General features: G+C 37.1%; 1 protein-coding gene across 5 annotated transcripts in view; it reads left to right on the plus strand.

Moving 5' to 3' along the window:
• Positions 1–1647: 1647 nt before the first annotated feature.
• Positions 1648–14665, plus strand: part of PI15 (peptidase inhibitor 15) — a 44621-nt gene continuing 31603 nt past the window's right edge. For 2 of the 5 annotated variants that reach the window (XR_005241054.2, XR_012093712.1), the window contains exons 1-2: positions 1672–1789; positions 2304–2644. Coding sequence is in view for 2 of the 5 variants with exons in the window: in XM_073018164.1 (XP_072874265.1) it covers positions 2372–2644 (273 nt within the window). In the remaining 3 variants the exon portion in view is untranslated. Of the gene's footprint in view, positions 1790–2303; positions 2645–14665 lie in introns of all 5 variants that reach the window. The other 3 variants (XM_073018164.1, XM_008000920.3, XR_012093713.1) reach the window with 3 other exon arrangements.

The following is a 14665-nucleotide window of genomic DNA, read 5'->3' on the forward strand; positions in this document are numbered from 1 at the left end:
AGATCTGCAGCTGTGAACAACCACGTGAATTTCCTCTAGTTGCTCCAATGTTTCATAATATCCTTGCTCACTTCCTGAGTTTATATTATCTGTTTATGCCTTTTCAATTTTAGTGTTAATTCCTTGTTTAAAGCTCTCAATATTTCACCTACGGTTCTCCTAAAATGATTTCACTTTAGTTAGGAGTTGAATAGTCATCAAAATGTGTCAAAACTTGAACTTTGGTACATATTATTGTAAAGTCTGTATCTCACTATAGTTTGAATTTTAGTGACACTTCTGGTATACCTCACTACCCTCTTAAAGAACTTGATGGTGTCTGTCTCACCACAGAACATGAATCTTTTCTCTCCCATTTTTAGGTGCACCAATGAAGAGTTAAACAGTATGCATTTGGCCACACATACTACTCGTGATCCAACTGGGAATATATCCTAGGAAACTTGGCTCCCTGTCCAGTGTGCCACATGACCATCATTTCTGATGACTGCAAATTCACATAGTATTTCTTCTGCTGAAACATGTGGGAGACAATCACATTAGCAAGCTGGAAAAAATCAGTGTAAGTTAAATAAGTTTCTAAACTGAAGAGTGTGTATTTTCCAGTATTCCTATTGCTACTGACTGTAAATGGTCCACATTTTGTTAATGAGATCATGAAGCATTTGGGGGAGGGTCCTTTCATTACAGAGCACCAATGTTCACATTCTTCTTTTTGCTTTGTCGGACACAGATTTTGCCCCTATGACATCCTCCTAACAAGGCACTTCTAATTGTTGGCAGCTGCTGCTGCTGTTAAAATTCTTCATGGCCCCTGTGTTGTGCCCTCTAATATGTTTCCTGAGAGGCTGAGCTATTCTCTGCTTAAAATTTCAGCTATATGCTTCTAAACCTGAAACAGATGTTATCTTGGCTGCTGTCATTTGCCATGAGCTTCTCTATTCACATTTTATACAAGGCAGGTAAAAAATTATACATTTTATACAAGGAAAGTAATTTCTGACTTCATTCTGTAGAGAAAGAAAAAAAGGGAGAGAAGGTAAAATGAGAGAGAAGAAGAAGAAATCTATAGAGTACAGGAATGCAGCCGCATGGAAACAGAGAACACAGCCACTTGAGCATCTGTTATCCTAATATCGTATGCTATAGTTCGGTTACTACTGATTTGCCTGGCATCCCTCTCAAATCATATTTGTGGCCACCCAGATTAACTATGTTAGCTGATCTCTTGATTTAATATCAGCTTGTTCTTTTTAGCTCCCATGTCATTTACTGTCTTAAAAAAATGTACTGCTTGTTACTCAACCGTCTGTGTTTTCATGAACCCACAGTCTTTTTTTTTCTTTGTTTCTTCTTTTTTGTATGAGAACCAGGAACTAGAAAGCATAAAATGAGAGAAATTACTCACAGAAAAGGTGGAAGCCCAGAGAAAAAGGGGTTTGTCTTTTATGGCTTGTACTTTGTAAGCTGTGGGTGTGACTCAATTTCCTCACCACCCACATAAAAAGGTTGCCACCCAATCACTGTTTTTTTTTCTACCCCAAACCCCTCCCCTTTGATTTTGGCTAAGAGAGACCCTTAGAAAGACTGCCCTTTCTGGACGTTGCAAACTGTGACATATAAAAGCTGTTAGCTGCTCCTGTAGCCAGCAGCATTCAAACCTTGCAGAGCTTTGCTCTCAGAGAGTTTGTAATAAGACACACTCCTCTTACAGGAGTTCATGCTACAACATAGCAAAGAACCTTAAATTTTTGGAAGAACCATATATTCATTTTGGCATTGTGCAGAGGTAAGCTATTTAGCTCAACAAGTTTATACTGCATGCATTGATTTTAAAGTAGCTCACATTATTTTTAGAGAAATAAGATTGGAGTACTATGACTTTTTTGTATGTGTTCTATCACTTGGTGTGTCTGTATGTCTGGCAGACATTTTCAGCACATTCTCTGTTGTTACCTGTGATTCATTTATTCTTCACTCTCAAGGTGAATTTCAATTTCTGAAAATTTCCCACTGAAAATAAATATGCAGTAATGCATTTTGTGGTTCAGACATTGGAGACAAATGGTTCACATTCATTTTAGGGTTAATGGTCATGCTGTTTATTTTTCTCTGCTGTGCAAAGTTCCTTTTAGGGGTCTGCCTCATGACACTACACAAAATGAATAGAGATTCTACTGTAGGTTATCTCCTAAGCTTGAGTTCAACATTTGTTTGGATTTTTGGAGAAAGTCAAATCAAGCAATGCTCCCAAATGATGACTTTGTAAATTCATACCCTCTGGCCCTATTTTTTTTTCATAGACCCTAACTCTACCTTTCTGCTTTAAAGCAAAGTAAACTCGGTGGCCTCTTCTTCTCCACCCCTCAAAATGATAGCAATCTCTACCGTCAGCAGTGCACTCCTGTTCTCCCTTCTCTGTGAGGCAAGTACCGTCGTCCTACTCAATTCCACTGACTCATCCCCGCCAACCAATAATTTCACTGATATTGAAGCAGCTCTGAAAGCACAACTAGATTCGGCGGATATTCCCAAAGCCAGGCGGAAGCGCTACATTTCGCAGAATGACATGATCGCCATTCTTGATTATCATAATCAAGTTCGGGGCAAAGTGTTCCCACCGGCAGCAAATATGGAATATATGGTAAGAAGAATTCTTTTTTTTTCTCTTTTAAGTTCTGAGGGAGAAAGTTTTATATTGTACATTAGCAGAATCTCAAACGACCATGAGTGTTTCTATGTCCGGGTATATGGACTTTTTACATATTTTAACCTAAGGTTCTTATGTGCCTAATAATGTTGAGTATTGTTGCATCATAGAATCAGAGAGACAGAGAGGTCCAGAGAGACAGAGACAAAGACAGAGACAGAGAGAGAGAGAGAGAGAGAGAGAGAGAGAGAGAGTCTACATAGACTTTCTTCTGTGAGTTCCATAGCTACTGGTGAATTGTATCTTATGTAAGAATCATAGATAAAAAGTAGAGTATGTTGACTGATCAAATTTGGAAGGTCCACTTAAAAGAAAAGTCACATGAACTTTTTCTGTGCTTTCTTTATCTCATAGTCATATTATCAGCTATAACATTTCTTGAAAATACTTCTTTAAATTATAGGTTTCATATTCATGATGTATTCTCTGGGTAGGTGTCTTTTCCCTTTCTTGGACAAAGCTCTTACTGACGCTAATCTACTTGTACTCTAAGAGAACATGCTGACTTTTCCCTCCTTGTGATTTAATGCTTTGCCGTCCAGATAACAGTGAAGCCAGTTCACTTCCACACTGTTCCAACTTGCCGTGAACACATTCTTTGCTGTCTCTTAAAAATAGACAATGTTTAAATCATTTTACTTAAAAAGGAAAAAAAAAGTTAGTATTGAAAGGAAAAAGTCTTGTTAAAGTTTGTATTTGGTTTTGAATTTATGCAAGGTTATGATTTAAAGTCCAGCATCTTACAAGAATACAACTTGGAGCCTGTTTAAGGCAATGAAGACCATCAATATGGTATTTCCAAATTGGGATGAGGGGAGGAGGTACCACTAACAGTTTTATATGTGCTGAATTAAAATTTGGGATTTTTATCATATTCTAGATTTACTTGTTTTATATAAATATGTTTTATGTTAAAAAGTTTGGCTAGTTGCAGATCCCAATGTCACAGGAAAACTAACGACTTGCTAAATGATGTAAGAGAGTCATAGTTCATAGAAGTACAATTTAGACTCCATGAAAATGCATTTTCCTAGAATTAATAAAGAAAGAGAAGATGTAATCAGTCCTGGTGTGTGAGGAGCAGTATAGTCTCATGATTAAGAATATGGGCTATGTAATCTAAATGCTTGGGTTTGAATCCTAGTCCTGAAGTATATGCTGAATGAACTCATTACCACACTGTTTCATTTTCATCATCTCTAATATGAAGATAAGGTGGTATCTGCCACATAGCGTTGTTGTGATAAGTGTATGAGTTGGGGAGTAATCAGACCAGAGCCTGTCACTAACTCGATGTTCAACAAACATTAGTTTTGATGGTTTCTTTGAACTTCTTGTAAAAGGTGCCCAGTGAAAACTCATTCAAGATCTAAAGACAAAAGGTTACCCATACAGAAGAGATGTTTTTAGAAGGTGATGTAAATATGTAAAAAGTAGAGAAACAAATACATTTTTAAAATCACTAAAATGATGAAATAAATATGCCTAAGATACCACGCAAGCTCAGAAAGGTGTAATATCCCAACTATGAGTTTAGAGAATTTGTAGCAATCACATGACTCTAAAGTGAGAACCAAGACTGCCCAGCCAGTTTTGAAGGCAAGCTCATCTGGGTTCAAATCCTAACTCTGCTGCTTACTTTGTGGCCTTGCACAAGTTATTTAATGTGTCTAAGACCCAATTTATCTGTAAAATGAGAATAACAGTACATGTAATAACCAATCAAAGAATGCAATTCACTATTTTTATCATATTGAGGTGAGAGGGTTCACCATGAGGAAAGGCATAGTTAGGTAAACACAGTATAAGTAGGTTGAAAAAAGCCAAATTTTTTTCTAGCTCAATTTTCCCTCACTTATCAAGAATTAATTCATTCCACATGCATTTATTTAATTGCTTCCGTATGCCAATGACTTGACTAATTGTTTCCATAGATGATCTCATCTGATAGCTCACATTCTCCGTGTGAGGTTAACATTGTGATCTTCATTTTACAAATGAAATCACTAAGACCCAGAGATGCTAACGACTAGGCCAAGGTGGTAAGGATAATGAATGGCACTGCCGGAATTAGAGTTTAGGTCTGTGTACTTTCAAAGCCCATGCTTCTATTGGGGAGCATCTTCTCATTTGCTGCAATGAGGAAATGCCCCATGGTGGGACCCCTGAAGATGTCAAGGTATCTTTCTTTCCTTCTTTAAAATGCCAGCTGAAGTCCTATAATATTCATACTCTATTTATTATTCCATTCTTCTTCCTATTTATTTTGTAAGAACTAGTTCCAGTGCTGATTACATAGTAGATGCTTTGTAAATCCTCCTTAATTCGGTAAGAGCGATGAGAACAGTAAGTGCTAGAAATTAAAACAGGGTTTGTTTCAAATACTCATGTAAATACTGTGCATACACTTCATTCACACCTGTATTTGTTAATTTAATATTTATTAAATATTTAATATTTGTTGAGCATTGACTATATGTTAGGCTACATAATTGGGGATACATTCATGAGTACAATAGACATCTTTGGCTCCCGGGGGAGATGGGGAATCAGACAATAAGCCAGGTAAATAAATAAGTTACATAGGATGTAAGATGATGAGGTTATGAAGAAAAACAAAGTGGTTTGTGGTGAGGGTTAGATTTTTTATAAGTGGTCAAGGAGGAGCTCACTGAAAGGGCCTGGAGGCAGGCGAGGGAGTGAGCCACTCTCAAAGATGAGGGAAGAGAGACAGACTGAGGAGTCTTGGACAAAGGCCTGGAGGTGGGAGAACATCCATCAGTTCAGTTAGAAAAATGTGCTCAATTGAGTGAAATCATAAGTTAGAAGGACTCTTTGAGTAAATTGATCACTGGAAAGAGTTCATCTAAATCCCCCATGAAGACCCAGAGGAACTTGGAGGGAAGTACAGTATAGTAGGTAGCTTGGCGATTGAAGCAGGGACTGTAAGTGACTTGAATTCTCCAGGCTAGATAGAAAATGCAGACCTGAGTTTGACACTATTTCCTTTAGTTATACTTGTTCAACATTGATTTGGATTGTGAGCATGTGAAAGATAGTAGAGTTCCTAACCTGTTCTATATACCTCAGAAACTTAGGACACCCCTCACTTGATATCTCACAAATATATGTGCTCTGATCACCAGCCATGTGTTGGCAAATTCTCCTCAGCGAGTGATATCACCCAAGAGAACTTAATAAAAAATGGTCTTTGGCTCAGGGCTTTGAATTGCACCAGCCTGGTTTGTAATTCCTTTCACCTACAACTCTTTGAGCCTTTTGCCACTCCATTTTCTCTCCCTAGTCTCTTCCTTAGTTTATTCCTTTATTTATAATACTACACTTCAAGCTTTTGATGTCAGAATGCTTCTAATATCCATGACCACAGATGATTTCTCCTAGTTTTGAGCTGGGGTAGCCCTTCATGTCTACTTTCATCATGTTTTGGTCTCATGAAGTGACTTACCGTTACTTTGTGCATTTCTTGCAAACTTTAATTTTGAGCTTTCTGGGTGCTGTGTCTATATTTATTCATTTTTGTATCTGTGTTTTCTTGGGCAATTTATTGTGTATAGAAAGTGATCAACCATTATCTGTCAAAGTTAGTTGAAATCCTTGTGAATTGTTATATGTTTATAATTAGCATCAATTTTGATATTATAAATGCTTTAATAGAGTTTTTCTCATCATTTATAATAATATTTGATTCCACACCTGAATTAGAAACTTTTCCTTAAATTCTAAAAACAAAACATATAGATAGAACTTAAAATTTGCAAGTAAAACTTTTTTACTCTTGGCTTCTGTTTTACAATTAGTTTGTTGACTAATTTCCAGAGCTCCTTGGACACCAGCTGTTTTTTATTCTTCCTGAGGGTAGCTTAAACCATGACTCTAAACCACAAACCACACTAGTTTCTTAGAATAAGAATTATCTCCAAAAGAATAAAATTGCAAGACCCACACGTAGAGTAAAATTTGTAGGATGTTCTCTGAATTCAAGTCAATTGAATAAATTAATTTGAAAAACTTTGAGGTCCCTCCATGAGAGAAAGAGATCCAAAGAAAACCAAAATTTTTGTCTTTAGAGTCTAAACAATGCGATAAAAACAAAACAAATGGAAAAAAAATCCACTAAGGATATAATTCAGTATAATATACTGCTGTATAAGACTGATGTAATAAAAGGGGTACAGACAAATACCATGGAGGAGTTGAAGAAGGGAGCGATAATCTCTAGTTGGCAGATCATGAAAGGCTCCTTGGAGGAGGGGCATGTGAAATAGATGCCCAGGAAGGGTCAGGGTTGGCTGTTACAGCAGGCAAAGCAATGCATGAACAAAATCTCCAGCAGAGAAAAACCATGACACTTGAGCTGTGTTTTTGAGGAGTCTGAGAAAAGGTTGAGGATTCCTTACTCCAAAGGCAATTAGGAAGACTGTGAAGGTTTTAGAGAAAGATTAGGGATGCATTTTAGAAAGATGATCCTGGCAGTTGATGGAGCTGATATTGGCAGTGAAAGTGACCAGAGAGGTGATGACTCCTGAGTAAGCAATGCCAATCCTTCAGCCAAAGGTAAGGAAGAACCACACAGCTGTACCAACATAAAGTGGCAGGCAGGACAACTCCCTGAAGTGTCATGGGTGAGATGGCGGCCTTCACAGATAGTATGGAGTGGTGGAAAGGCAGATGAGGGGCAATGTGAATATAATAATGGAAATGAACTGATCACTTTAAAACTGAAAAAAAAAATGTGTAATGTAATTTTAAGAAGCCAAAATAACTATATTGATAATACAGTATCTATTTTATTTATTTGGTGCCCACAAATATTATTTGCAGAGCTATAGATATAAGGTTTCCTACAGTGTTTTGGAAAAAAGAAAAATACTGGATACCAAATCAGAGCAGGTAGTAAAGTTACAGAAAGCATGACTTAAATGAATGAATGGAGAACATATTAATCCATGCTTGAAAAGAGTCCGTGAACTATTTGCCTAGGATGATAATTTATGACTTGGGAATAAAGAAAAATGCTGATTTTGTTTATTTGGGCTTCATGTGGAAGAGAATGTGGATAAGGTAAACTACTTTTTGTTTTTCTTTCTTCAGTAGTTGATTGAACACTTGTAGTATCTATCTTTATATATACATGTATATATCTATTTTTTAACAAAGCCATATACCATCCCACATGGCACATTTCCTGTCTTTTGGGAAGGATAACTCAATTTTCTTGCTATAAACATAAGAATTTTAATGTGTATAATGTAAACCTCTCCAATGCATGCTTTCATGACCACTAGAAGGCCTCCTGAGAGCCTCTGCCAGCAGGCAATGTACTGAGAACAATTGCTGGCAGGAGGCATTTCTCCAGCACATTCAGAACTCTGCATTCCTGCTCTCCTGGATGCAAACCTTTTCAATGTCTTGGCTTCAGAAAGAGACTGGGCACATTTGGTAGGAATTTTCTTCCAAGGTGCACGTTGCTTAGTATCACTTGGATACGCCTGAAGAAGGTAGTAACCTTAAAGGTTCTTTCCTTTTGTTCTGCTCTCTCCATAGGGAGCCAGCCGCTGAAGGTAAGAACATTTTGTTTGTCACCATTTTCAATATAGGCTCTAAAACATGCAAATGTAAAAGCAGCAACAGGATGTGATTTGAAATCTCAGCATCAGGAGGCAGGCAGAAAAGTTGTGAATCACATAGGTAGTGACTGTCCTTCCCAATATTGGACACAGTTTTTTGGTGGAAAATGATATTTGACCAAATGCAACAGCGTAGAAAAATAATTGTACTGTGTTTCTCCTGAATGTTTATGGAGCCTAGCATCATGTCGGCTCCACAGAGAATATGTAGTAACTACTCAGTAACTATTTGTGGAACAATTAAATGAGGTCCTTTAACTTTTTCTTGTTAGAGTGTAACTGTGATGCTCTGGGGGGCAAGAGTTGTACAACATTCAATCACTCACTCCATAATTTTTACTCATGTGTCTGGCACTGTGTGCTGAGGGAGTCAGTGGGGAGCAAAGGGACTCTCTTTGGGAGGAAGTACTGTGAATAGACAAGTCAGGTGCAAGGCAGCATGCTAAATGCTGAACTAGGATAGATACAGGGTGCTTTGGAATCCCATGGGAAGACCTAGTTCAGATGTGGAGTGGGAGTAAGAAGGTAGGGAAGGCTTCCAGAAGGAATGATTTTAAATAGGAAATATACAAAATAAATAAAGTTATACAGGCGTGAGTTAAGGAAAGAGGGATCTGTAGTGGGTATAGGAGGATGTTCTAAGAGGGTATGTAGTACGCTGGAGATATGGATAAAAATTCAGTGAGGCTTGGATTAGTGTAGAGAAGAAAGACTGATGTTTGATGAGGTTGAGGAAGGCACTCAAAAATTTGTTTGAATTCCATTTTAAGATCCAGGGTAATCATTGAAGGTTTTAAGCAGGAAAGTTATATAATCAAAGAAGTGAAGAAAAGATGCAGTCAAGAAGCTGTTAGGATAGTCTAGGTAGCCTCAGCTACGTTTAAGGCAATAAGGGTATTAAAAAAAAAACATAAATTAGAGCCGTGAAATATGTAAGGTACAAGTCCATAGGAGTGAGTGGTTTGCATGATGAAATAGAATGAGGATTTATATGATGAGGCAGCCAAGGAAGACGCCTCCATTTTTGACAGACAATTAAGTTCCTCTGAGTTAGACAACACGAAATAAAGAGCAGAATTCTGGAAGTCATTAGTGGCTGCAGGTTTATCACGCAGGATACACGTACCTTTGGAGGTTGAAAAAAGTAGCTAGTGTGGGGGAAGGAGCATTCTTCTACTAAAGAATTTTGGATGGGTATATCCTTTGGTGGTCAAAATGAATCACTTTGCATACTAGAGGTTGGGTAGTGTCATGGAGACAGCATAGATGCATTATTTTATACCTGAGAATCTACTCAACAAATATGCAAGAAAATACCCCCCTCTGTTTTTTAAATGGTGTCATGAATTTAGCATTTATGAAAACCATTTACCCTTAAATAGCTATGAACTTGAGGTATTTGCTTATCTATAAGAATTTCTGAAAAATACTATGAAGTGGGCACAGAAGATATAAACTAACAGTTTAAAATGGTCAAGAAAGATGTTTGGCATAAAATGCAATCTAGACTGAGGCTCGGAGGGATGGGATTTGAATTCTTCCAGTCTATGTTATCCATAGCATCTGAAATCAGGCGCCAGTCATTTTTCTTGACACACATATGGAAGAATGTCCAACAAGTTGTGTTTTTAGACTAAACTTTTCATAAAGTCTCTTAAAATTTCACACCTCATACTCCAAACTGAAGTAGTCCAAAAATGTTACTTAAGGACACAATATTGTTTTCTAGTAAAAAGTGCATCGAATTCACTTTTCATAATTTAATTAAATATGAACATTCTATCAAATCTGTCTCTCTGCATTCCAGAGAGATCATGTTTTCAGCAGGCCGTAGGTAGGCGGAAAGGCATTTGAATCCTTCTGACCAAGTGGACAATGGCAAGATATGAGGTTTGCAAGCATATCACAGGAGAGTTCAACAATCTAGAAATTAGTTATTAAAATATAATATTGAGTTGGTGAAAACAATTAAATACATGTATAAATCTCTTCCTGTCTTATAATTTTAATATTAAATGATAGCTGGTGGGTATTATATTTCCCTGGAGAGTGGGATGATTGTTAGACTCTATCAACAAGTGGTTTTAAAATTTAAAGATAAAACATATATTAAAGAAGGATCTAAGGAGGTGAATTAACGTGTTTTAAAACGTCTAAAATGTTCTCTAATTTTCAGCTTCTTTTACCTGTAAGCAAGCTCCTTAGAATCTCCTTACAATTCTATTTCTGATTATTTAGTTGCTTCAGGGTTTATCCATTTTCACTTTAGCTGATTGTCTGCTCAGTTGAGATTAATTCTTGATATCTCTCAGACTGTCAGATAATGTGATCAAAAGTGCACCTCACTGCTTTTCATTTTAAGTGACCGACTCTACCACCATTCCCAAATCTCCAACAATAATAATAGCTACCATTTAAATACACCTTTGCCCTGCTAGAGCTGTGCTAAATACGCTTCAGTCACTATGTCACCTAACCCTCTCAAGTCTTGCGAGATGAGAAAATTTTCCTCCTTTGGAGATAGAGAATCTTAAGTTTGAGAGCATAAGTAACTTCCCAAGGTCATAGAGCAAGTAAATAAAAATGTTAAGAACACAATTCTATCTGACAAGCGCATGCTTTAAATCAGGGGTCTCCCCAATTCCCAGGCTGCAGACCAGTGCCCATCTGTGGCCTGTTAAGAACTAGGCTGCACAGCAGCAGATGAGCGAGCATTGCTGCCTGAGCTCCACCTCCTGTCAGATCAGTAGCAGGATTAGATTTTCACGGGAGTGCCAACCCTATTGTGAACTGTGCATGAGAAGGATCCAGGTTGTGCACTCCTTATCAGAATCTAATGCTCTAAAGCCTGATGATCTGAGATGGAGCAGTTTCTTCCCAAAATCATCCTTCCCCGCATTCCTCCCTGGAAGAATTTTCTTCCACAAAACTGGTCCCTCGTGCCAAAAACATTGGGGAGCACTGCTTTAAATAGCAATATAAAGTACCTGTTCCTCTTCCCATGTTCATCTCTCCTGTTTCTGAGGCCTTTGGATAGAGAATTTCCCTACAGGCATTTCATCTGAGGGCATTGCTGAATATTAGGAAGAATTTCTTCTTGTGGAATCAAATATTTCTCTTTGTACTACATATACCCTTGGAAATCTCACAGGCCAGAAAAACTCACAGGCCAGAGCATACAGTCTCAGATTGGATATTAAGAGGGAAGAGAACCTCTATGTCATAGATCCTTGACTCAGTGGATCCTGTCACCAAACCCCTTCTTAGCCTCAAGACCCTTTGTATTAAACACCTACACACACAATCCTTTCCATTCAGATGTTGCCAATATAAGCTGTCAGGGGAGGCTACACAAAGACAGTGGATTTCTGAAGATCCTGGAAAAGGTAAGAAGTTTATAATTAAGGAAATGGAAAGTCAAGGCACTCCCCACCTGCCTCTTACTCTACATATGCACGAATGAGTAGTGACAGTGAGATCATCTTGGGACCTGGAAGCCGTGCAGCCCTGAGCAAGGAATTCCCATCACGGGTTGCACTTTCTGGCTGGGTTACAACATGTGTGTGTTCTTCTGACAGGCAGATGTCTAGAATTTATGTGACAAATTACTCTCCAATTGCTCTACTTTTGTCGAGGTATCCTAAAGCTAACTTGGCAGAGTCAGTGGGCACATTCTCCTGAAGATTCACATTCTCATGAACTAAGCTGCTTGTAGGTCAAATAAATGTGTGTTTTAAATGCAGATGATGTTGTTATAATGGAAAGGGATTCATTGTTTTTCATCGTTGTTTCATTTATATTCACTGCTGCTGTAAACTCATCCAGTCTTACTGATTGAAATATCACTTATATGCTGATGATATTTCAAATTGTATTTAGAGACCTCTCAGGTGAATTTCAGACTAATTTATTCACCTACGTACTTTTCAAAAATTGAGCTCCAGATATTCAGTGATGGTGGTGATCAGTGGTTATAGTCTAGATATACAGTATTTTGAAGGTAGGGTCAACAAGATTTGCTCACTGAGCAGATATAGACTAAAAAAATAGAGTAGATGACTAGATTTTTGGCCTGAGCAATAAAGAACAGCAACCAGTAAACTTCTTCTGTAAAGGGCCTGATAATAAATATGTTCAGCTTTGTAGGTCTTATGGTTTATGTTGCAACTACCCAACTCTGCCTCGGTAGCAGGAAAACATCATAGACAATATGTCACAGGCAGTGGAGGTGACGTGACCTGTCCACCATAGTTAGCTGATTCCTGGACTAGAGAAAGGGCATTGTCATTCACGGATACCAGGAAGACAGCAGGAATAGTTGGTTTGGAAGGATGGGGGTAAGGTTATGACTATTTGGAGTTCAATTTTGGAAAAGTAGGTACTTGAATAAATTAGTCTGAAATTCAACTGAGAGTCTAGAAATATAATTTGGAATAATACCAGCAGCATATAGTTGGTGCTTCAATCCATGAGACTGGATGAGTTTATCTGGGCAGTGAATATAAATGAAACAAGGATGGAAAAAAAGGAGAAGTGGATATGGAGACTTGGGCTGAGCCCTGGGAACTTTCCAGCACACAGAGGTTGTGGAGATAAGGAGGAATCAGCAAAGGGATACAGAAGAAGCAGCCAGAGAAAAAAAGACAAGTGTAGAGTCATGAAACCAAGGGAAGAAAGTGTGTCCAGAAAGAGCAAGTGGTCAGGAATGCCAAAAGCTGCTGATAGACCAAGGAAGGTGATGACCAGGAGATGACCTTTGATGACCTTGAAGACAGCTGCTTGGGTGGAGTGGGGATAGAGTGGAAAATCTGCCTTGGATGGGCTCAAGAGAAAATGGGGAAAGCAAAACTGGAAATTCCCAGTGAAGACAACTCTCTCAAGGAATTTTGTTGTAAAAGAAAGGAGAAGAATGGCATAGCAGTTGGAATAGGAAAAGGGTTCAAAAGAGGATTTTTACAATTATCTATGTGCTTTTAAGATATTTATGTTGCTGGCAATGATTCAGTTCAGAGCCCCTAAAAATAGTGCAACTTGCATCATCTCTTTATAGATAAAGAAATTTACATGAAAGATAATAGTCATCTTATTTAAGGAAAGAATTCATTATCTTTTTTCAAACATTACAAAAATCCTCTGGATCTCACCTTTATATTTTTCGATATACATAATACAGTGTCATATTTTGTAGTTATTTTTGAGGTTGAAGGGAATGCTTTTTAAATCAAGTTTCTTTAATCCTCTTCTACTCTTACAAAGAGCTATTTTAATATCATCTAATTAATCTAATCACCACTCTCAAATTCTCCTATGAAAGCCCTTTCTCATCCTCTGCGCCACCCTCCCCTTCCCTGGCCTAACAAGGCTCAGTACTGCCCTCCTGTCTGATTTAACACAAGTTCTTGTGTATTCAGCTGTCAGCTTCCCTTATTGGCCATTTCACAAGCATTTCTATCTAATGAGGATAAATCCACTAATTTTAAAACAGAACCGTAATCATACTTAAAAACGTATGAAGTGTTTTTAAGCCTTTGGCTGCCCTAAAGGAAAATAATTTTGGCATCACTTAATTTTTAATGCCTTTTTTTCCCACTTCTATAGGTTAGCACTCTTTTCCCAATCTAAGAAAAAGATCAAATAGCCCTAGCTAAATTATTTTAAAAATAAAAACTTGTCTATGTAAGATGTTTTTGCTTTTTATATTATATATGTGAAATGACACATAAACATCCAAGAAAAATTAAATGTCTATAGGACATGTCATACTATCTCCAATGCCATTGATATGGCATCTAGAAAATAACTGTATATCTGTCCCCCAAAATTCAAAGTCTGATATTTTTATTTTTAGCATTTTGTGTATTTGAAAATGGTTTCCATGTGTAGAATAGACTTCTCAAAGGTCACTTTAATTTTCAAAATTAATATTCTTGTTTTTTCCCTAACATTTTAACTTTATAAATTTTTGTTCTTTTCATAAGTATAGTAAGTTTTGACAATCACATTTATTTAATGTTTGTTACCACTTGCAAATTAAATTTCTTAAACTGCATGTATGGGTTTAATAGATTTGATTTTCTTTTTTAGTATTTCAATATATTTATTGATAGTAATACTTTCCATATAGTTAAATAAGTTATATAATTCTAAGAAATGTAGTGATTCAATTCACCTAAATTTTGCAAAACTGTAGAAAAAATTAACAGATTTTCTTATCATTTTCAATGTAAAATCATAAATTTAAGTATTTATATGCATATATATTTAAATTGAAAATGTAAGACTAACATGTTACTGTAATAGGGCATTT

Source organism: Chlorocebus sabaeus, chromosome 8, assembly GCF_047675955.1.
Source record: "Chlorocebus sabaeus isolate Y175 chromosome 8, mChlSab1.0.hap1, whole genome shotgun sequence".
Lineage (NCBI taxonomy): Eukaryota > Metazoa > Chordata > Mammalia > Primates > Cercopithecidae > Chlorocebus > Chlorocebus sabaeus.